We start from the raw sequence: 24,241 nt of genomic DNA on the forward strand, positions 1-24,241 counted from the left end.
CTGCTCTGCAACTTCTCAAAATTCATATTTTGAAACTTAATCCCCACTGTGGTCTCTTTAGAGTTTTGATCATGAAAAAATGTTATATGTGGACAAATGCTTATTCTGTATCTACTGAGATGATCATATGACCTTTGGGTTTTTTTTCTTTTTTAATAATACATAATGATTTTACAAATTTATGTGGTACATGTGATATTGTGATACATGCATACAATGTGTAACAATCAAATCAAGATTATTAGGATATCCATCACCTCAAACATTAACATTTCTTTGTGTTCGGAACATTTCAAATATTCTCTTCTAGCTATTTTGAAATATACAATAAATTATTGTTAACTATAGTCACCCTACTGTGTTATCAAACATTAGAACGCATTCCTTCTATCTAATCTTATGTTTGTACCCATTAACTAACCTCTCCTGATCTCCTCCCACTCCCAGACTCTCGTAACCCTCACTCTACTCTCTATCTCCATGAGGTCAACCTTACCTTTGTTGCTCCCACATATGAGTGATTACACCTGATATTTGTCTTTCTATACCTCATTTATTTGACTTCACATAATGACTCCAGTTCCATCCATGTTGCCGCAAATCACAGGATTTCATTCTTTTGATGACGGAATAGTATTCCATCTTGTATGTACTACGTTTTCTTTATCCATTCATCTGTTGATGAACACTTAGGTAGATTCCATATCTTCACTATTTAAAGGAAGCTGCTTCCTTAAACATGTGAGTACAATATCTCTTTGACTGATTTCCTTTCCTTTTGATAAAAACCCAGTAGTGGGATAGCTGGATGATATGGGAGTTCTATTTTTATTTTTTTAACAAACCTCCACACTGTTCTCGATATTGGCTGTACTCATTTACATTCCCACCAACAACATATAAGAGTTCCCTTTTCTCCACATCTTCTTCTGCATTTGTTATTTTTTGTCTTTCTGTTAATGGCAATTCTAACTGGGGTAGAATGATATCTCATTGTGGTTTTGATTTGCATTTCCCGAATCACCAGTGATGTTGAGCATTTTTTCAAATATTTATTGGCTATTTGTATGTCTTCCTTTGAGAAATGTCTATTTAGATCCACTGTAGCCTTCTAGGTAGATGTCAGAGGATGTCAGTGGACTCCAGAGATGTGGAGATGAAGGGGCTCTAGGGCCCTAGAGTAGGATGTGCTCTGCTGGGGGTTGGGCTCTGAAAATTGCACTGTGATGCTGCTGCTTGGGTCTCAGGGGTGTGTGGGACCCAACACAAACTCCCTCTCTGGAACATGCCATCACATAGAGTCCGCACAACTCCCTGCACTAGTCTCAGGATTCACACGGCCCAAGGGGTTCTCCCATGGCTAAGATTGCAGACATTCATTTTGCAAATGTGGACCACTGGGGATCTCTCACTTACCTTTTCTGTGAAATGGGGAGTTCCTCTGGGCTCCAAGCTGATTGTCGCTGCATGGCCCTATCTTTCCATGCCTCCGAGGAAGTGACATTGTGTCACTCCCCTGCTGACTTTCAGCATTCCCTCTTAACACACTCCATTCAACATGTGGTTATCTACTCACTGTTTTCATCAGTCTTTGTGGAAGAGGCAAGTGTGTGTGCCTTTCTCAGCCACCTTAACACCAGTATGGATCATATAATTAATTTTTATCCTTCACCATGTGAATGTCTTATATGACATTTATTCATTTCCATATGTTGAATCATCCTTGTAGCTCAAGAGTAAATTATACCTGACCTTGGAGTATGTTTGGTTTAATGTGCTATTGAATTCAGTATGCTAGTATTGGGTTATTTCAGTATGAAAAATTTCATTTCCTTAAGTACTAAGTTCGACTGTTGATATCTCTGGCATTTTGCTTTGACACTTCTTGTTTTATTTTTACTGTGAGGATACACCCTCATGCTTTCAAACACATGGTTTGCCTTGTTATTATCTCTCAAAATTTTTGAAGCAATTTTTGTGAAACCACAGATAAGTCAAAAAATTGTGTTATTTTCAGATATAAGTTCCATCATGGAACCAATGCAGCACAGACAGCTCAAAGTATCAATGAAGTATTTGGGAAAGATGTGGCTAATGAAAGCACAGGCTGCTAAGGGCTTGAGATAATGCGAATTCCTCTTTCCACTGCACAGGAAGATAACTTTGGGTCCACTGGCTAAGGCTGAGGCTTCGGACTAGCTTAGCACAGGTGAAAAGGAAGGCAGGTTTGATTGACTTGCAATGATGTGCCCTAGACACTCCCCCGAATACACACACACAAACACACACACACTGCTCAACACAGCCAAGGGAGGCCTATGTGAGATTTGGGAAGGAAGCCTCAGGCCAGTCCCTGTGGGAGTTTCCACCCTCCCATGCTGCCTCCTTTGACCATAACTCAGCGCCCAGAACCCAGGTCCTAACTCCCTCCCCTGTGGCACAGTCAACACCTCTGCACAGCTCCCACAACTGGGCTTGTGTTCTCCGAATTACACACACTAGCGACCCAGCAATAGTGGTGGGGATTTGATACCTGCACTATCAGACAGGGTCCCCTTGGGAAGGTTCTGGAGAAGAGTCAAATCCTTCTAAATGACAGAGCAAGAGCCCTCACCTGGCAGGGGTGAGGATCCTGAGAGTGAGGACAGCATGGGGAGGTGTCACAGAACGTAACCAGGCCATGAGTACCCATAGAGCTTATGTTTGTGAAGTCAGGCCAATATAGACCATGGGCAGATGGAGCTGAACTGCAGCTGGGAGAGGCAGGTGTCTGTAGGCTTCGGGCTCAGACCACACGTGTCCCCGTGGTGCTGATTCTCCTGCTTCCTTCAATTAGACGATATTCATGGCCCGGCCTGGTATACGGACCTCGGTGTAGACAGTAGCCATAAGCCCCTTTTCTTCCACATCGAGTTCATCAAGGCCCTGGAATGCAAGACAGAGGGGTCCTGGAGCAGCTGAGGGATAAAATCGCCCCAGAGGGACCTGCAGAACCAGTGCCCACTGACATGCTCTGCTCATGAAATTACCCAAACTGAAAGCATTACATTGACACCAGTTACAACTTTCTGTTAGTAAATGGTCTTGATTGTCCAGAAATACATGAACAGGCAACAGGGCCAGAAGTGGAAGATACCTGGGTTTGCAAGCCCAGGGCTGGGCAGTGAAGGACCTGGGAGTGCCCTGGATGGCCAGTGGCCCCAGCCATCACCTTGTTCTTACCCACCTGAGACTCCTGCTTCATCAGCTCTTCATCATGGATGCCATCATCCTCAACCCTATTGTCCTCCTGCAATGGGGCACCTGAGCCACACACACACACAATCCTTAAATCTGTGCCTTGGACACCTGTATCCCTCCCACTGCCATGAACGCCAAAGCTGTGGCCACATGTACCATCCCATATTCAGGAGACTCCCTTGGCAGCCACATTCAGGAGAAAGGGGACCAAGTTCTAGTGGAGGAGGGGGAGGTATCTGGTCCTGGAAGGACAAGTGCAACCTGCCTCTTTCTGGTTCCATCTTCTTCTTCTTCTTCCCATGTGTTTTCCAAAGGTATGATATAGCTCCCAGGATCAACATCAAAACCACAATAGGCACTAGGATGACTGGCAGCAGTCTAGCCATACCCCGTCCATGTGAATCTGTTTCCCTCATACAAAGAATAAACAAAATTAAGGCAGCAGAGAACTTGAGATATCCATTTAGAAGGGCAGACAGAGGGAGAAAGCTGGTGGAGGGGCACAAAGGGGTTTGGTGCAGAGGCTGAAGAGGGAGAACCATGACAGGTCCATTCATTCAACGAGACACCGAGCTGCTGCTTGTGCCAGGGATACTGAGATGGATAAGATGATGTCCATGCCCGAAAGCAGCTCATCACCCAGGAGGGATGACTGAGAAAATGTCAACTGCCAGACAGTGGAACACTGCTGCAACTGAGGTTTATACCTTGAACGAGGGCTTCTGGAGGACCTCCCAGAGGAGGTGTGGGTAGACTAAGCTTTGAGGGAGGAGTAAGAGTTTCCATATATTCAGAGGAGGTCACTCCAGGATTGAGGAGTACCATGTTCAAAGAATGGCTGTGTCAAATGCCAGCCCTGGGAGTTGCCAGTAACCCCACTGTGGCAGGGCAGGGGCACATCAGGGACAAGGGTCAGAGGCAGGTAGAAGTCTGTGCCCACAGGGACTTGTGGCCATGCTGTTAGCTGACACTCCAGGACGGGGTCAGAGGAGAGGGTCACAGGAGGTTTTAAGTGACAATGACACATCAGACCCTCCAGCAGCTCCTGGACAAAGAGAAGATGGGTCTGGAGTCAGGGTCCCAGTCATTCATTCATTCCAGGAACACTGGTTGTGAGCAAACTTTGCCAGACCTGGCTTGGCACAGAGATTCAAAGGAAAACAACACATGGCCTTGCCCTCAAGGTTGTCCTGTCTACAGAGGAGACCAAGACACAAATCCATCATTACAGCTCAGTGGGGGGGGGGGGGGGGGGTTGGCCATGGAAAGCTCCCTAAGGAGGCGGTGCCTGAGGGCAGGACAGGCTACATCATTTGCAAGCCATGTGCAAAATGAAAACAGGGAGCCCTTGTTCAAATAGATTAACAACAGAATTTCAACCCAAGACCTTTAAGTGTGGGCCCATGTGCCACTACCCAGTCTTCAGCCCATGAAGCCTGCCTGCCTCAGGGGAATCCTTCAGGGGCAGTAAGACAGGAAGGGAAGGTCATGGGACTCAGGACACCTGATGGGAGAGGACACAGCATGTCCAGAAGCTCAGAATATTGCAATGGCGGGACACGTTGAGGGAACTACAGCAGCACTTTGGTGTGAGGTGAGTAGGTGAGGCCAGCAATGTGGGTGGAGGAATATCTAAGATCCAAATCCTACAGGGAGGGGCTGGAATCAGGTTCCCACAGATCACACAAAAAATAACATAAACCCATCTGCTTTCCCCAAAACCCGGACTGGAGGTCTGGTAGAGGACAGATGGAGTGGGAGAGCCACGGGAAGGCTGCAGCCTGGACCAGCAGGGACATGGTGGGTGGTTGGGAGAGGAGGGCACAAATGAGAGAGACAATCAAAGGCAGAAGTGAGGTGACTGGGACTCCCAGGCTTCTGAGTGGGTGACCAGGTAGATGGTGATGCTAATACACATGGCAGGGAGAAAAGCCCAGACCCTCAGGCCCCAGGGCTGCCTGAGCACCAGATGCCCCTTCCCATTCACCTTGGGCACAGATGTCATGAAGTTCTTTGGTGGCAGTTTTCTGGTCCATGCGATTGCTGACTACACAGGTGAAGCTGGCACTGGGTTGGTTCAGGGGCAAACTCACAACCAGGGTCCAGTGGTTGAGGGCAGATCCTGGTGTCCCTCTCTGCTCCAGCTCCGTGGGGAGGCTCCTGATCTCCCAGGTCACATTCAGGTCCCTTGTGGCCCCTGGGGCCCTACACTCCAGAATGACGTTGCATCTGCCTAGTGCGATGGATGGTGACCGAGCCAGGATGTGGGGATGGGGCACATGCTCTGGGGCAGGAAGGAACAGAACAAAGGAGCCTCATTTGTAGAGAACATGACACATTATATTTTCTCACAGAAGCCATGGCATGCACCTTATAAGAAAAGTGGGTGTGTCTTACAGGTAAAACACAGTTTGTCTAAAGCTAAACACTGAGCAGATGACAATAAGAAAGGGAGCCCTTGAGTCAGCTCTGTGAGGTTTCACTAGATTTAACAAGTCTAAAAAATCTCCCAAAGGAAAAAAGGCCGCACTCCACCTACTCAAAGCCCATTATTTCTAAGAAACTGGGGTCTTGGCTGGAAGGGGAAGAAGTCTGGGGCAGAAGGGCTTGCCCTGGCCCAGGGTCCTTCCCCTGCATCTCCAGCTGAGATGACACCTGGGACTGCACAGCCCTGTGGGGCAGCACTTCAGGCCAGCTCTGGGAGGCCAGAGAAAGCCTCTCACTCCCGAGAGTAGATGCATTGGTGGGAGATGAGGTGGCAGCAACAAGGAGCATCTCTGAGCGTGGTTAGAGCATGCCACTGAACTTGAGGTATAGACAGGAACAGAGGAGTCAGATGTGTAAGCCAGTCTTAGAAAACACATGGGACCTAATGCTGCAAACTCACTCTCACCATAGTAGGATATTTCTCTATGCAGAGGGGAACTTTATGGAAAGAAAGACTTGGGTAAACAGCTGTCCTAAATAGTGTTGTGTGAGAACATTCTCCTATACCTGTCAAGGCTTTGAGAGCTAGGTTTGTAGAGTGCTGAATGAGTGTGGGGCTGGCGCTGAGAGGAGAGGGACAGAGAGGACTTGATATGTGTGGACTTCCAATTGTGGTAGACAGAATAGTGGCCCCAAAGATTTCCACATTCCAGTCCTGGGAATCTGGGAATAGGTTAAGTCTCATGGCAAGGGGAATTAAGGTAGCAGATAGAATTAAGGTTGCTAATCAACTAACGTTGAAAAGAGGAGATTATTCTGGATTATCCAGATAGGTCCAATGTAATCACAAGGACCTTTAGAAGTGACAGAAGGAGGGAGAGGAGGTGAGAGGGGTCAAGAAGGATTCGACCCACCGTTGCTGGCTTTGAAGATGGAGGAAGGTGGCCACGGCCAGGCAGGCAGATAGCAAGCAGCAGGTGACAAAGACAAGAACGTGGATTCTCCCCTGAAGCCTCCAGAAAGGACACAGCCTCCCAACACCTTGATTTTAGCCCAGTGCAACTTGTGTCAGACTTCAGACCAACAGTATGCTGAAATAATACTTTTCTGTTGTTTTAAGCTACTAATTCATGGAAATTTGTTCTTTAAAAAATGGAAAACTACTATAGAAATTAAGTAACATTAGTACTGGAAAGGATGATTAACATGATAGGTGGTACATGGGCAACGTATGTAACCTGAACTTTTGTACCCCCATAAGAAGTTGAAATAAAAAATATATATATATATATATTTATTCTTTCAAACAAAAAGGAAAATATGACCCAAAGTTGCAAATTATTAAAATAAAAAGATACTGAGTAATAGTTTAATGACAAAAAAAAATTATTGGAACAATTACTATTTCACACTATTTCCATTTCCCCTCCCAAAACCCTGAAGTGATTTTCTCCCTGGTATCAATCTCAGCTCTGGACTCCATCTCTCATGTCCTCACTTGCCCTATTTTCAGGGGAGTTGGTGCAGGCTGAAGGCTGTGTCTGAATGGAATCCTGCAACATGGGGCCAATGTGACAAAGGAGGAGGTAAGCCATGGGCTGGAGGGAGGGGATGTCACTCACCATAGACAGTAAGGTGGAAATACTGCATAACTTCTCTTCCTTCATTTAACCTGGCTTGAGCTCGGTACTGCCCACTGTCCTCAAAGGTCAGGTTCTCAATCTTCATGGAGGCCAAGCTGGGCACCTGGACCCTCTGCTTGAATTTGTCCTGAAGGCTGAACCAGGTTGGAGACTGGACGCCTCTCTGGACTCGAAACATGATCCTGTAGTCTGACTCAGGGCTGAAGCTCCAGGCGAGCTCCTCCAGCTCAGCTTCCAGAACGTCTCCTGGATTCTTGGTAACATCAAACAAGACAGAATCTCCTGAGATCCCCTTCAGAGGAATGTGGGCTCCCCAATCCTTAACTGCAGAGCCATTTGCCCCAGAACTCTCAGCCACAGCACCGCAGACACCTGGGGCATTGGAAACAGGAAATGCAAGTGTTTTACCATCAAGAACAAATAAGGCAACCACGGAACTTTTCTTCTTAATCAAGTCCATCCATAATTCTTCTTTCTAGGAAGGCAGCCTAGTACAATGAATTGGAACTAATTTTGGGTTCAACTCTGGTTCTCGTGGAGTATAAACTTGAACAGGCTAAACTGCCTAACTGTCAGTTTCCTTACTATCCCAAAATGATAGTACGAATTAAATGAGATCATAGATCAAAACAACCTTGTACATTTTCTGGCACATGCTAAGTGCATAAATGTAAGAGGCAGCTTCTAACGTGTCTCCCAAAGGTCTCTCCCTCCTGTGCACATCAATGTGTAATCCCCTCCCCTGGAGTGTGGGCTGCACTTAGTGACCTGCTTCCAGGAACACAATACAGCAAATTGATGGGGTGTTGCTTAGGGATACCAAGTTATGCAAGACTGTGACTTCTGTCTTGCTCACTCTGGCGAAGCACACTGCCATGCTGCGAGCTGCTCTATGAAGAGGCCCACAGGGCAGGGGACAGGGGGCCACCTCAGACCACACTTTCACTTCCTTCTGTAAGACCCCAACCCACAGGACCCAGCTACACCACACCTCGATCCTGACCACCAGAAGCTGTGACACAGAGCATGGTGCTGCTTTTAGGCATTAAGTTCTGGGGTCACAGGCCACACAATAGGTCACTAACACAGTAATGATGGGTGCTTGCCTTTGCCTTCCTGCTAGGAAGTGTCGCAGGCAGGGTAGGCTAGGTCGTCCTGTGGTAACAAACAAGTACACAATGCAGGGCCTCAGAACAAAGGGAGTTTGTATATTACTCACCCTACAGGTCCCTTAAGAAATAGAGAGGGAGGGGTTGTGTCCCACAGGGATGTGGCCTCCACCACCTTGTCCAGCCACCATATGGAACCACAGCATCCTGAGAGCCTCCTCTGTGCCCACAGCAGGGAAGGAGCCACGTGGGGGGTTTCACTGCATCGTTCTAGGCAGAACTGGCCACAGAGAGCCTACTAACTGCCAGAGACTAAAAATGTTGGGGAGCAGGTGGACAGTTTGGTGAATACTGTGTCCCTGTCACCAAGAGACCCCTTCCCTGAGCAGTCCCCAGGAGGCCCCTGGTCAGGCTTCCGCAGGTGCTGTCTCTGCAGAGCCCTGACCAATGGGCACAGCCGCCCAGCGCCACCCCCTCCTCATCCCTTCCTCGCCCATGAGACACAGCCCCAGTGAACCTGGGGACTCTCTGTCCCGCCTAGGGACCAAGGTAGGACCAATGTGGACCAGGGCAACGTGCCATGGAGCTAACTTGTCCTTGAAGGAAGAACAGTCTCCTTCTCTCAGCAGTTCAGGACCCGCCTGGGTTGCCCGCTGCCTGCCAGGGTGCCCGGTTCTCTCCAAATCACTGAACTCTTCCCCTTACCAGGCCCCAGCCCTGGCTCTCACCAGAAGTAGAGACTAGCTCATGGAGTACTCGCATGTGGAAGAATTCCAGATATTTCTTTGTTTCCACTTATTCACTGATTTAGGCCACCAGGCCACTCCTCCCAGCCAGGCCTCCTCCCCTTCCCTCAGCTCCCTCATGGGATCCCAAGCTTGGCACCCCCAGTGCCGAGGCCACAGGCCTTCAGGACGCACATCAGTGAGTCCCTAGGCCAGTGCTCCGTCCCGTCCTGCCTGGGGCCATCCAGGACAAGCAGCAGGTGTTCAGTCCCCAGCCACTTCTCTCTTCTCCTGCCCCTCCAAGCTCTCTTCTCCTGCCCCTCCCCTCCCTCACCTGTTAGGTGGATCGCTCAAGGTCAGGAGTTCGAGACTAGCCTGAGCAAGAGTGAGACCCCGTCTCTACTAAAAATAGAAAGAAATTATATGGACAACTAAAATATATATATATACAAAAAATTAGCCGGGCATGGTGGCGCATGCCTGTAGTCCCAGCTACTTGGGAGGCTGAGGCAGGAGGATCGCTTAAGCCCAGGAGTTTGAGGTTGCTGTGAGCTAGACTGACGCCACGGCACTCACTCTAGCCCAGGCAACAAAGCAAGACTCTGTCTCAAAAAAAAAAAAAGAGATACAGAAATCATAACGAAGAACCAAGTAAAAATGCCAGAGTTGAAGAATATAATAACAAAAATGAAAAAAATCACTTAGAAGGGCTCAACAATACATATGAGCAGGCAGAAAAATAATCAGTGAACTTGAAGATTTGGGAATTTAAATTATCTAGTCTAAGGAATAGAAAGAAAAAAGTGAAGAAATACAAACAAACCTTCAGAGACATGTTGGACACCATCAGCCATACCAGTATATGCATAAAGAATTTCCAGAAAGAGAAAAGAAAGAAAAAAAAGAAGAAAGAATATTTGAAGAAATACTAACAGTAAATTTTACAAATTGTATTTTTTCCAGATTTCTTGAGGTATAACTGATTAGTAAAAAATGTAAATATTCAAGGAATGCAAAGTGATGATTTGATATACATACACATTGTGAGATGATTACCACAATCAAACTGATCAACACATCCGTCACCACCACACCCAGGGCGGTGTTGGGGGAGAGCTGCACTGAGCACACATCAAGTAAAAATACAATACAGTGGGATTAACTATAATCCATAGTCACCACACTATGCATTACATCCCCAGAATTCATTGATCTTATAAATCAAACTTTATGCCCTTTGACCAACATCTCCCCAACCACCATTCTACTCTCTGCTTCTATGAGAGCAGCTGTTACAGACTTCACATATAAGTGATCATGCTGTATTTTTCATTCTGTGTCTGACTTATTTTTCTTGGCGTGAAATTCTTCAGGTTAGTCCATGTTGTCACAAGTGACAGTGTTTCCTTCTTTTTAAAACAGTACAGCATTCCCTTATATGTATGTGTACACCACAGTTTCTTTACTTGTCTGTTGACAGACCCCTAAGTTGTCTTCATATCTTTCCTATTGTAAATGATGCTGTAATGAACATGGGTGTGCAGATATCCTTTTGAGGTGAATACTGATCTTATTTGCTTTGGAAATATACCCAGAAGAGGGACTTTGGTCATTCCACTGTTAATCTTTTGAGGAACCTCCATACTGGTTTCCATAATGGCTATACCAATTTACATTCCCAACAACAGGGTACAAGGGTTCCTTCTTCTCCACGCCCTTGCCAACACTGTTTATCTCTTGTACTTTTGATAATAGTCACTGTAACAGAAGTGAGATAATAGCTCATGGTGGTTTTGGTTTGAATTTCTCTAATGATGACCAATATAGAGCACCTTTTCATATACCTGTTGGCCATCTGTATATCCTCTTTGGAAAAATGTCTATTCAGGGCTTTTGCCCATTTTTAAATTATTTGTTTTGTTTGTTGGCTATTCAATTATATGAGTTCCATATATTTTTTGGATCTTAACCACTTATCCAATGGTTTGCAAATATTCTCTCCAAACCCATAGGCTGTCTATTCACTCTCTTGATAGTTTCCTTTGCTGCACAGAAGCTTTATAGTTTGATATAATCCCAGTTGTTGGTTTTTGTTTTTGATGCCTGTGCTTTTGGTGTCGTATCCAAAAAATCATTATGAAGACCAATTGTCAAGGAGCTTCTTCCCTGCTTTCTTCTAGGAATTTTATGGCTTCACATATGACATTTAAGTTTTTAATGTATTTCAAGCTAATTTTTGTGTGATGTAAGATGAGTGCAATTTCATTCTTTTGGATGTGGATATCATGTTTTCCAAACACCATTTATTGAAGAGACTATCCTTTCCCCATTGTATATTCTTGGTACTTTTTTCAAAGACTGGTAGACCTTACCGGCATGAGTTTACTTCTAGGCTCTGTATATGCCAATACCATACTGTTTGGATTACTAGAGTTTTGTCATATACTTTGAAACAAGGAAATCCTTTTTTCTTTTGCTCAAAATTGCTTTGGCTATTTGGGGATTCACAATTCCACGTAAATGTTAAGATTTTTTTTTCTATTTGGGTGAAAAATGCCATTGAAATTTTCATAGAGATTTTATTCAATCTGCAGATGGCTTTGGGTAGTATGGACATTTTAACAATGTTAATTCTCTAATGCATGACCACATGATATCTTGCCATTAGTTTTTCATCCTCAATTTTTTCATCAATATTTTATAGTTTTCAGCGTATAGATCTTTCACCTCCTTGGGTAAATTTATTCCTACATATTTTCTTCTTGTGGTGCTATTGTAAATGGAGTTATTTTCTTATTTGGAGGTGTGTAGTTCATTGTTAGTGTATAGTAATGCCACTGATTTTTGTATGTCAATATCATATCCTGCAACTTTACTGAATTCATTGACTAGTTCTAAGAGTTTTTTGGTGCAGTCTTTAGGGCTTCCTGTATACAAGGCCATGTCATCTGCAGATATAATTTCACTTCTTCCTTTTTTGTTTAAATGCCTTTTATTTCCTTTCCTTGTCTAATTGTTTTGGCTAGGGTTTCCAGTATTATGTTAAATGGAAATGATGATGAAAGTGGGCATACTTGTCTTGTTTTTGATCTTAAAGAAAAGACTTTTGACTTTTACCATTGAAGAATGGGAGGAAGGAAGAATCAAGCCCAGACGGGTGGTGGAAAGGTGACCTTTCATCTGGACTCCCCAGTTTCCATCTTTCCCCATTACTGGGCTGGGGTCCCTTCACGGATGGGTGCTAGGATCTCCATTTGCCTGTCTTTTGGAGGAAGATGCTGGGGAAAACCCCTGGACATGTGGAATCCCAGTGCTGGGTAGCCAGGGCCAAATCCATATCCCCCCAACTTCAGGTACCCTGGAGGATTGAATCCTACCCACCCACCCCTTGTCAATCCACCTTTCCTCCGGTCCTTTTCTGCTCCCCTAGGAGCTCCCCAGGGAAATGCAGTTTCCCCCCACCATGGGCCCCCTCATCCTGTGCCATGGCCAGGGTATCCAGGATGCCAACCCCCAGGTCCCTACCCTCCTCCATACCCCCTACCTGCCCTTGGCATGCCTCCTGTGAATCCCTTGGCTCCTGGCATGTTAGGACCAGGAATGACAATGGACAAGAACATACAGAAGAAAATGAAGAAAGCTCATCAAAAGATGCACAAACGCCACAATCATGGCAAGCATTCCTCCTCCCCTTCCTCCTCTTCCTCCTCTTCCAGCAGTGACTCTGAGAGGATACAGGGCCTGGACCTTTCCCTCAAGTCTCACCAGTTCTGCTCTCCCACCAACCTTCAGATACCATGTAATACTGGTGGAAATTAGCCCTTGTGCCCCACCCCACACGCCCACCTGGGCCTCACTCTGCTGTCCAGCCCTGACTGGCTAGGGAAAATGGGAGGAGGATTGCCATGGGCTAGCGAAGGCCGTCTTTTTGCTGCTTGGATAGATCTTATAGCTGATGACTCTAGCAGGGACCTGTTTTTTGAAGATGGTGAGACCTTTGAGCTAAATGCTGAAGGCAAGTTTAAGATCTGTAAAATGTGATTTTTAACTTCCCTTTGTAATACTTGTGGTTGGGGGGGGGGTTGTGGAAATTTAACTATGAAGAAAAAAATGTACATTTTTTTTGCAATGTTGGCAAACTTGAGTAATTTAGTGGGAAATAAACTTCCCAGCAGGCCTTTATTGGTCATGCTAACTGTAGGGTTGCAGGGAGGTAGATCATTTTTCTGCCAACACCCACAGACATAGTGAGACACGTGGGGCCTCTACTACTGCAGAAAGCCCAGTGATACCGTGACTTTCCTTAACACAGACACAAGAGAAACAGCAAAGGGATGGCTTCTGCCTCAATTTCAACTCCCAGACCTACCTCTGACAATGAAACTTAAATCACACCCCGAACTCCAGCTGCCAGGGAGCCTGGGAAACGTGGCATTAGCTTTCCTGCCTCTGCAGTAGAGGACTCCCGCTGAGTACCTGCTCACCATACCTACCACACCTCTCTCACAACCCTTCTCAGACCTCAGGGGCAAACTCATCAAACACTCCAGCCAGTCTCCTCAATGCCCTTGTTCCACTATCACTCAGTCTCACCTACCTACCAAATCCTGAACCTTGGATTGATCCAACTATGCACAACACTCATGCTGCCTGACGGAATCACCTACCACCCAGATGACACTGTTATAAACTCACAATACCTAACCTCAAACAATGTTTAACACCATTCAACCGTCAACTGTGTGTAGGATATTTCTCTATGCAGGAGGACCTTTAGGGAAAGAAAGTCTTGGATAAACAGCTGTCCTATGCAGTGTAAACATTCTACAATGATCAAGGCTTTGAGAGCTGGGTTTGTGGAGTCCTGAGTGAGTCTGAGGCTGGAGCTGAGAGGATAGGGTATAGGGAGGAGTCGATATGTGTGGACTTCCAACTGTGGTAGACAGAATAGTGGCCCAAAGATTTCCACATTGAAGTTCTGGGAACCTGGGAATAGGTTAGATTACATGGCAAGGGGAATTAAGGTAGCAGATAGAATTAAGGTTGCTAATCAGCTAACGTTGAAAAGAGGAGATTATTCTGGGTTATCCTGATGGGCTCAGTGTAATCACAAGAATCCTTAGAAGTGACAGAAGGAGGGAGAGGAGGTGAGAGGGGTCGAGAAGGACTCTACCCACCGTTTCTGGCTTTGAAGATGGAGGAAGGTGGCCACAGCCAGGCAGGCAGATAGCACCCAGCAGGTGACAAAGACAAGAACACGGATTCTGCCCTGGAGCCTACAGAAAGGATACAGCCTCGCAGCACCTTCATTTTAGATCAGTGCAACCTGTGTCAGACTTGAGACCTACAGAGGCTGACATAATAAATTTTTGTGGTTTTAAGCTGCTAATTCATGGTAATTTGTTCTAGAAAAAATGGAAAACTATTATACAAATTAAGTAACACTAGTCTTAGAAAGGATGATTAATGTTATTGGAACAATTGCTATTTCACCCAATTTCCATTTCCTTTCCCAAAACCCTGAAGTGATTTTCTCCCTGGTATCAATCTCAGCTCTGGTCTCCATCTCTCGTGTCCTCACTTGCCCTGTTTTCACCGGAGCTGATACAGTCTGAAGGCTGTCTCTGAATGGAATCCTGCAACATGGGGCCTGTGTGACAAAGGAAGAGGTAAGCCATGGGCTGGAGGGAGGGGGTGTCACTCACCATAGACAGTAAGGTGGAAAAACTGCATAACTTCTCTTCCTTCATTTAACCTGGCTTGAGCTCAGTACTGCCCACTGTCCTCAAAGGTCAGGTTCAAAATCCTCAGGGAGATCATGCTGGGCACCTGGACCCTCTGCTTGAATTTGTCCTGGAGGCCGAACCACCTTGGAGACTGGAGGCCTCTCTGGACTCGAAACATGATCCTGTAGTCTGACTCAGGGCTGAAGCTCCAGGAGAGCTCCTCCAGCTCAGGTTTCCGAACTGCTCCCCGCATCTTGGTCACATCAAACAAGACAAATTCTCCTGGGATCCCCTTCAGAGGAATGTGGGCTCCCCAATCCTTAACTGCAGAGCCACGTGTCCCAGAAATCTCAGCCACAGCACCGCAGACACCTGGGGCATTGGAAACAGGAAATGCAAGTGTTTTACCATCAAGAACAAATAAGGCAACCACGGAACTTTTCTTCTTAATCAAGTCCATCCAAAATTCTTCTTTCTAGGAAGGCAGCCTAGTACAATGAATTGGAAGTAATTTTGGGATCAAGTCTGGTTCTCGTGGAGTATAACCTTGAACAGGCTAAACTGCCTAACTCTCAGTTTCCTTACTGTCCCAAAATGATAGTATGAATTAAATGAGATCATAGATCAAAAGAATCTAGTACATTTTCTGGCACATGCTAAGTGCATAAATGTAGCAGGCACCTTCTAATGTGTCTCCCAAAGGTCTCTCCCTCCTGTGCACATCAATGTGTAATCCCCTCCCCTGGAGTGTGGGCTGCACCTAGTGACCTGCTTCCAGGAACACAATATGGCAAAAGTGATGGGGCCTTTTCAGTGCCTACAAACCCTGGAGATCTAGTTTCTCCTTCCCTCACAATGAGACCCAATCACAGTATAATTTTCATAACTACTTGGGAAAATTTTATGATGGCTTTTTCAATGTAGTTTTTTTTTTTATGTAAGGATTCATCTGGCAATATTTATTAATCAAGAAGAAAAAAACACCAACACAAATTTAGTCTCCAGCTCTGCTCCCCAGGATGCATGTGAGGTGAGGTTACAGACATATTTACCAAAATCTACTGTTCCCCAGTCAGGGGGCACGTTCTTGTGGGAAGGGGGGCTGTTATGGATTGAATTGTGTTCCTCAAAAAAGTCATGTTGAAGTCCTAAAACCAGCACCTCAGGAAGTGACCTTGCTTGGAAATAGAGTCTTTGCAGATATAGTAAACTTAAGGTGAGGTTATTGTACTTTGGCCTACTCCAGTATGACGAGCATCCTTATGAAAAGGGGAAACTTCCACACAGACACCGACATGCATGGAGGGAAGCCGGGGGGAAGAGACACAGGGAGGATGCATGTGAAGATGAGGATGGGACCGACACAGCTGCAAGACAGGGAACACCACAGACTGCCAGAGAACACCAGAAGTTGGGAAGGGGGAGGAAGGATTCCCCTTTTATATACTGAATATTTCTGTTCCCCCCAAACTCACATGTCGAAGTTTTAACACCCAGTGTGGCTATACTTGGATATGGGGACTCTAATGAAGGAAGGGTAGGTGGGGTCACAAGGGTGGGGCCCAATCCAATACCATTAGTGTCCTTATAACAAGAGTCACCAAAGAGTAAGCGAGCCAGCCCTCTCCATGCACATGCACTGAGGAAAGGCCATGTGAGCACCCGGTGAGGAGGCAGCCTCTGCACACCAGGCAGAGAGCCCACACCAGAAATTACATTGGCCAGAACCTTGATCTTCCAGCCCCCAGAACTCTGAGAAAACAACTTTCTCCTGTTTGTTATGGTAGACTGAGCTGACTGATACAGCCCTGTAGGGTTCAAAGCTGACTACCATACCCCTGCAGGTTTCAAAGGGAGCATGGCCCTGACAAACACCTGGATTTTGGCCTTCCGGCCTCCAAAATGTGTGACAGTAAATATCCATTATTTTAGACACTATGCTTGATATGTTATGACAGTCCTGGGAAAAGAATACAGGAACTCAGAAGGACACTCAGGACTACATGTTGACTCTTCGAATGATTCCTGAGGAACCAGGGCAGAGCCCTTGGCCAGCACATCACATGAGGTGTAAGCTCTGGACTGAGACAGGCCTGGGATCAAGCTCCACATCCACCCTTTACTGGCCGAGTGACCTTTACCACGTTCCTAAAATGTCAAAGCCTTGAGTTCCCACACATGAACCTTGGGGGTAATAAATGCTGCTGCTCATAGGGCTCCCTCAAGCATTAAATAAGATGATATATATTTTTAAAAGCACTGAACAGTATGTCTTTAGGTGTTATGATCATTACTATGATAGGGCCCACCTGCTATGGAATCGCCACAGTTATTGTAGCTGGATTTCTCCTGATGTTTCCCTGACTGGGAAAGAGTCCCCCATCCCCCATGAACATAATTCCCACTCCCTACATTTCAGCAGCTCCTTCAGATACCAAATGTCTAATGGTCCTCAGGACAGGAGATTGCATTTCAGCCACACCAAGTGACTTTTAATTTATTTTAATCAGATTATACATTCACACAGTTTATGAAAGGAGGAGACAATTCAGGAGATTGAAAATTAGCTCTCTCCTATCTCTGGCTCCCATTGTCCGGTTCCCTCTCCTAAGGCAGCACCATTATCCGTGTCCTGGGCAGCCACCCGGAGATAATCTACACACTCACAAGCACCCATGTGTATCTCCACAGACGCAGCACGCTCTATGCACCGATCTCTCCTTGCCGTTCTCGTAGCAGCACTTACTGGGACGCACGCTGGATCTGTGCACGCTGTGTCGCACCGACTGTAGCACACCGTGCCTCGTGGGGCTCCCATGCCCCGCTGCCCCTGATGGCCCAGTTGTAACTCGCCACCACAAACAAGGTGGCACTGATATCTTAATATCTCGGCCTCTCACACATGGATGTGTCTAAATTAGGAAAAATCAGTAGGGTGAATCTCATGGATCAAAGGCACATATACCTAAAATTTACACCAATATTATTATCTCCACAGGGTGATTCTATCTATACTCCTACCAATAATGCTTAGCTTTCTCACCAATACATAATGATCAAACATTCCGTCCCTCGTCAAATTCAATAAGAGAAAATTATATCTCACTGTCATTTCAATGGACATTTCCTCTATACATGAAATTCATAATCATCATCATTTCAAGTTTCTAGGAGTTAGATATATGTTGTAAAAATTAGCCTTTTCTCTATCACACATAATTTAATTTTTATAGTTTTTGGTTTGACATTCACCTAGGGACTATTTTCCTCGCCAAAATGGTATTTTCATGAAGTCAAACATATCAAATTCTTTATGGCTTCTTCATTTTACATCTTGGTTAAAAACATAGCTCTCATTTCAAAAATAGGTTTTTAATTCTCTCTTGTTTTCAAGTATGCTTATGATTTTAATTTTCATGTTTACTCGTAGATCCACCTGAAATTTACTTTGGAGTCAGGCGACATAGTTGAATAGTATAACAGAGCAGTCAAAAGATTGACCTTTAGAGTCAGTGACATTTAAGTACAGGGGCTTCACATTCTGGCGATGGGAACTTCAGCAGGTATTTAACCTCTCTGGCTTCCGCTTTCCCATCTGGGAAATGCAAATGCTAACAGTGCATACCTCACTGGACTATTCTTTGCACTCACATAGAGAAAAATTTTCAGGACAGGATTCAGTAACTGTTCTGTTAATTTTAGCTGCTCTCATTATCATGATGAGTGTCATGTGTCCAAGCACACCTGCGGCAGAACCAGACGTTGCCAGTTCCCAGGCTGGTGTCCCTCCGTCCCCGCAGCCGTCCCTCTCAGGGGTCCCCTCCTGGGAACAGGAAGGATTCCAGGGACTGAAATACCTGTAAGTTCAATTTCATAGTTGGCTCCAGGGTGTCAAGGTCCAGTTCCTGTTTACCAAAGCCCTGAGTTTAAAAGGAAATTCATTTGTCTGTGTCCGCACACAGCCGTCATCAACCCCAAGGTTACCAAGGATCGGAGGACATCTGTGTAGCCAGGAGAGTGGGAAAGATGAAAGCAAGGGCAGAATACTTGTTTTCCCAAACTTGGCCTCAATAAATTTTGTACTGTTAACTGTATTTGGTTTGTTCATTTTCCCCTTTCCTTAGCAGGTTGTGTTGTAATATATTAATAAAAGTATTATATGTTATATCGAAAACTATTCTGCTGGATATGGAGCTGCTTAAAGGGAAGGGTCAAAGTGTGCGTCATCCCAAAGGAAAGCACGTAAATGCCGTGTACCCTGCGGACATTCCTCTCTGCACCCACAGACACCGTACACCCGTGTGACCACAGCACATCTATTGGTAACCACATTGGCATTCCTGCTGGCCTCCTTTCATTCTCCCTTTGAACCACTTGTGACATCCGACTGGTAACCTCATTAATTCATGAGCAAAATACAAGTATCCTGTAACATCTCAGTCAGCCATGCCATTCAGAGTTAATTACATGTTCAAATACATACTTCTTGGTACAAGAATGGACACCAAACGTAAGTGCTCTATTTAACGTAGGCCCAAAAAACAGCCATCATTTCTAAGGGGACAGACAGGACAACTAGACTTGCTGGGACACTATTTCATTCTCCAATGGGGGACCCTTCCTAAGGCATTTTCACAGACAATTCTGGTGAAAACAGTGTGTGTCTTTCTCCCTGCCAGCATTGTCAGAAGGGTCATCGAGAAATAAACTAGTATTTTTTGCTAAACGGACAGGAACTGAAAAGGTCTGGCGAAGGCTTCTACTAGCTGCCTCTAAAAGCTCAGCTACAGCTGCCTTCTTGCGTGCGGTCTGCACAGCACGTTGCCACACACTGTGGGAGGGTGACGGTGTCCTTCAGCAGGTGGTCTGAGGCCATGTCCCTGCAGCCATATGCAGACTCTTTCTTCTCCAGCTCCCTGCCAGCAGACACTGGCTGTGCACTCAGTAAATACTGTTATGCTCAGGCTGAGGCTGTCCTCACAAGAGAAGTCACCCTCCCTGGTGGCTGCCTGCGTTTCTGGGAAAGTGCAGTGTGCGCTGAGCCACCCTCAGCTTCCCACCTGCCCTCCCCATGTCCCCTTCCAAGCACACATCCAGGAAGGGTTCAAGGTTTGAGAATGATGAAGACAAATTCTTCATTACCTCCCTCACCATCACTCCTTCTCCACCCAACCCTCCCCAAGTCAAGGGTGAATGTGAACAGGGACGACCCAAAACCAAAGGAGAAATGCATCCAACTGTGGAGGTCCATACATTGCTATAGAGCAGTTTCTGGGAGATGTTCCCTCTGAGGACGGCCTCTGTCCAAACTCCACTGCTAGGGGTCTGGTCTCATTGACCACCATGGAGGGCAGGGCCAACGGGACAACCAAACTCATTCCTCCCTGCTTCCAGTGTGATACACAGAGAATCACTTTCATTATCAGGACACAGACAGCCTATCCCCAAACTAAACAATTCTAAGTCCCTTCTTTTTCTTTTCCTTCCTTCTTTCCTTCTTCCCTCCCTTGCTTCCTTCCATTTTTCTTTCTTTTCCTTTGTATCATTAGTATTCCCCCAGCCACAGTGCCTACAGAGAAAACTATACACTTGAACATATTTCTCCAAGTTAACAACATCATGGAAGTGGAGAAAGCCTACATTTTGCTGTCAACAAAAAGTTACCTATTTAAACAGGATCTAGCCCATTCCTATTGCAAAGCTCATCTTTGCTTCAAGAAGTCCTGTTTTACAAGTGCTTTCTAATCCATTAGATTTCATAAACTTCCCTGCAAGTTCAATCAGTGGCTGATATATTAAAATAAAAATATTAACAATAAAACCTTTCACAAAAATTCATATTTACTAGGACTTATTTTTTCATTAGTTTTTATTTCATGTCATTATACATATACACATATAATATTTGATAAAGCAATGAGAATGATATGCTGCCTAGGTCAGGTCATTCTACTTTCTTCCTCTCCATTTTTCCCACCCAAATTTCATGCCTTCCTCTAGCCCATTTTAGCATCTACTGGTTCTTCCCTGTCTTTAGCATATTCTTATAAACATGTGGGTGCATAGACACCCTTAAATTTTGGAGGCTGCTTTCTTTTTTATAAAACAAAGATTTCATTGTATTTAGTTTCCTGAAGCTTGCTGATAGGGATTCATGAATTTTACTTCATGAAAACGGAAAATTCCTCACACACAATTGGAACTTGCATTTTTAGGCCTCCATAATAATCCCTGGGCACATACTCTCAATGTCTTCAATCCCTCTCAACTTATGGGCACCTCCTCTTTTTTCCCCCAGGGTTTTGTCCCAGAACAGTGCTGTGATGGACATGGCTTCTTCCCAGGTCTCCAGAGCCTGAACAGCATTTCAGGGTAGAGGGAAAGGCCACCCACAGGGATGAAAAAGGGCATAGTCTATAGGATTCATTTTACCTGAGAGTACAAATCCTTTTTAACATTTTAAAATGGAAACTCACGCAAATTACACAAGCATTTTAAGATAAACCTGAGACTTCCAAGGGCCTCTCCTCTGAGATGATCTGCCTGGAGCTGAACCCTAGCAGAGGAGCGTGCACCTCCACTCTCCTGTTCAGTGCAGCTCCAGCAGCCCAGACCAGAGGAGCTTCTTGCAGCTCAGACACTGGGGTTCCAGTTCTGGCCCCTCCTCCACAGCACAGTGCAGAGACTGTCAGGACACGGCTGAGTTCCAGGCCAGGAGTACACCATTTCCACCCTTTATCCCTGGGAGGCAGCTATTTGATCCCTCTGCATCCCTCTTTCTAGGCAGTTCCAGGCTCTCTGGGCTTCCCTGCTAATGCACAGAAGTTGCCTCACCTCTAAGGTTAAGGTCACCTTAATGCAGCCGAGGCTGCCTGAGCTCAGGGTTCCCATCCTGCTCACCACCAAATGGCCATTTCATTCTTTCTATTTACCATGGGCTATAGCCAAATATGCTGCATTTTTAAATTATACCACAGTGGTTTCCTCTTTCAATTCCCGAAAAACAACAAAACCGAAAGAGCCCTCCCGCGGGTGGCGGCCCAGCTATCCCAGCTCCACACAATTGTTTCTCCTTCCCAGGGAACCTGGGCTACTCAATGAGGAGGAGGCTGATGAACCCCAGGAACCTGGAGGCCCAGCAAGGCGGCTGGTGCTCTGAGCAGGGACCCATGGCATGCTGCCTGCGAGGATGGTCAGCTTCAGCGGAAACATTCAAGGGGGAGGAAACCAGCTTACACAAGTTTTCCCACCTCAAGGGCAGGACTAGCAAGTTACTACTAGAGGACAGCCCATCAGTCTAGAGAAAGAGCCATTCAGCTCTTTTGTAGATGCCGTGCACACTCAATAAGTAGTTGCAGAGAAATGTATAACTTCACACTGTGATATGCCTGACATCACATTGACCACGACACCCTCACCGTGGTCACAACCAGCTTGGTGCTCTCACACATGCCCTACCCTGATGCTTATCTGCTTACCTGGGTTCACAGCTCAGCCCCAGGCTACCCTGGTCACCAAGGAGTCACTCTCTTACAGCAAACCAGAGTGGGCCCCTCCTGAGGTTGTTGGTATCCTCTGTCCATATCCCATTTAGTTCTGTTCTGATTTTGGTTATTTCTTTTCTTTTGTTGGGTTAGGATGGGTTAGCTCTTCCTTTTCCAGTTCCTTGAGACAATTGATAAGACCGTTGATTTGTAATCTTTCTGTCTTTGCAATGTTGGCATATAAGGTTATGAGTTTTTCTCTCAGGAATGCTTTTGCTGTATCCCACAGAGGTTTATAACTTGTTCCCCCTTATCATTCAGTTTGAAGATCTCTTGATTTCCATCTTTATCTCCTCCCTGACCCCACTATCACACAGGAATAGGTTGCTTCATTTCCATGATTTTGTATAGAGATCAGTGTTTTTGCTGGAGTTGATTTCTAATTTTATTCCACTGAGATCTGAGAAGATACATGGTATAATGTGTATTTTTTTTCATTTGTTGAGACCTGTTTTGCGGCCTAGGATGTGATCAATTTTAGAGAAAGTTCCATGAGCTGATGAGAAGAATTTATAATCAGTAGTTTGGGGGTAGAATGTTCTGTGGATGTCTGTTAGGCCCATTTAATCCAGAGTTCTATTTCAGTCCATTGTTTCTTTGCTTATTTTCTGTTTGGAGGATCTGTCAAGTTCTGTCAGTGGGCTGTTGGAGTCCCTGGCTATTATAGTGCTGCTATTTATCATTTTCTTTAGATCAAGTAGGATTTGCTTTATGTATCTCGGTGCTCCTTTGTTAGGTGCATAAACATTCAGGATTGTTAAGTCTTCCTGTTGAATTGTTCCCTTCACCATTGTATAGTGACCATCTTTGTCTTTCTTTACTTTTGTGGATTTGAAGTTTATGTTATCTGATATGAGAAAAGCTACACCAGCTTTCTTTTGGTTTCCATTTGGGTGGAATATTGTTTTCTATCCCGTCACCTTGAGTCTCAATGAATCCTTGTGGGTCAGATACATTTCTGGAGACAACAGATACTTGGCTTGTATTTTTTTTATCCATTCAGCCAACCTTTGTCTCTTCACTGGGAAGTTCAAGCCATTCACATTTATTGAAAAAATTGATAAGTGGGTGGGATGTATTTCTGCTCATCCTGTTGAGTAGACCCTTATTGCTTTGTTTTACCTCTTGAGCCATCATGGAATCTGAGTTCTGTACTTCAGCTTTTGGATGATTTTACACTGGCGGGTGTCTATTGCGCTGATCAGTGTGTAATGCAGGTCTGAGTACTTCCCACAGGCAGGTCTGCTCTTCACAAATTCCCTCACCGATCGCTTCTCTGGAAAACGCTTTATTTCTCCCTCAAATAAAAAACTTAGTTTTGTAGGATACAAAATTCTAGGCTGTCCATTATTCTGTTTTAGAAGACTGAGGATGGGTTCCCAGGCCCTTCTAGCTTGTAAGGTTTCAGCTGAGAAGTCTGCAGTTAGTCTGACAGGTTGCCTTTGTAGGTCACCTGCTGTTTTCATCTTACTGCTGGTAGGAGTGCATCTTTTGTGTTTACTTTGGACAGCCTAATTCTGTGTGACATGGCGATTGCCTTTGCATGATGAATCTTCCTAGAGTCCTGTGGGCTTCTTGTACCTGGATATCTATATTCCCAGCTAGGCCAGGGACATTTTAATCAATTATTCCCTCAAATAAATTAGCCAACTCTTGTGTATTTTCTTCTTTGTCCTTAGGGATCCCTATGATTCTTATGTTTGCCACTTTACATAATCTCACATTTCTTGTAGGCTTTGCTCATTCCTCTTTTTCTCTCTTCTTTCTCTTTGACTCATTTGTTTAGCTCATAGGTGTTCTCTCCAAGCACTGAGATTCTTTCCTCTG

General features: G+C 45.3%; 1 protein-coding gene and 1 pseudogene across 3 annotated transcripts in view; one reads left to right on the forward strand and one right to left on the reverse strand.

The window, feature by feature from the left end:
- Window positions 1-343: 343 nt before the first annotated feature.
- LOC138390767 (SLAM family member 9-like) overlaps window positions 344-24,241 on the reverse strand; it is a 69,908-nt gene continuing 46,010 nt past the window's right edge. Inside the window, exons 2-6 of one of the 3 annotated variants that reach the window (XM_069480384.1) lie at window positions 7,290-7,682; window positions 5,228-5,524; window positions 3,506-3,643; window positions 3,227-3,303; window positions 344-2,925 (exon numbers count right to left, since the gene is read on the reverse strand). In XM_069480384.1, the coding sequence (XP_069336485.1) occupies window positions 2,833-2,925; window positions 3,227-3,303; window positions 3,506-3,643; window positions 5,228-5,524; window positions 7,290-7,682 (998 nt within the window). In that variant the 3' untranslated portion in view covers window positions 344-2,832. Of the gene's footprint in view, window positions 3,304-3,505; window positions 3,644-5,227; window positions 5,525-7,289; window positions 7,683-24,241 lie in introns of all 3 variants that reach the window. The other 2 variants (XM_069480381.1, XM_069480385.1) reach the window with 2 other exon arrangements.
- Window positions 12,442-12,963, forward strand: LOC138389108 (proline-rich protein 13 pseudogene; annotated as a pseudogene).

Source organism: Eulemur rufifrons, chromosome 8 (genome assembly GCF_041146395.1).
Source record: "Eulemur rufifrons isolate Redbay chromosome 8, OSU_ERuf_1, whole genome shotgun sequence".
NCBI lineage: Eukaryota > Metazoa > Chordata > Mammalia > Primates > Lemuridae > Eulemur > Eulemur rufifrons.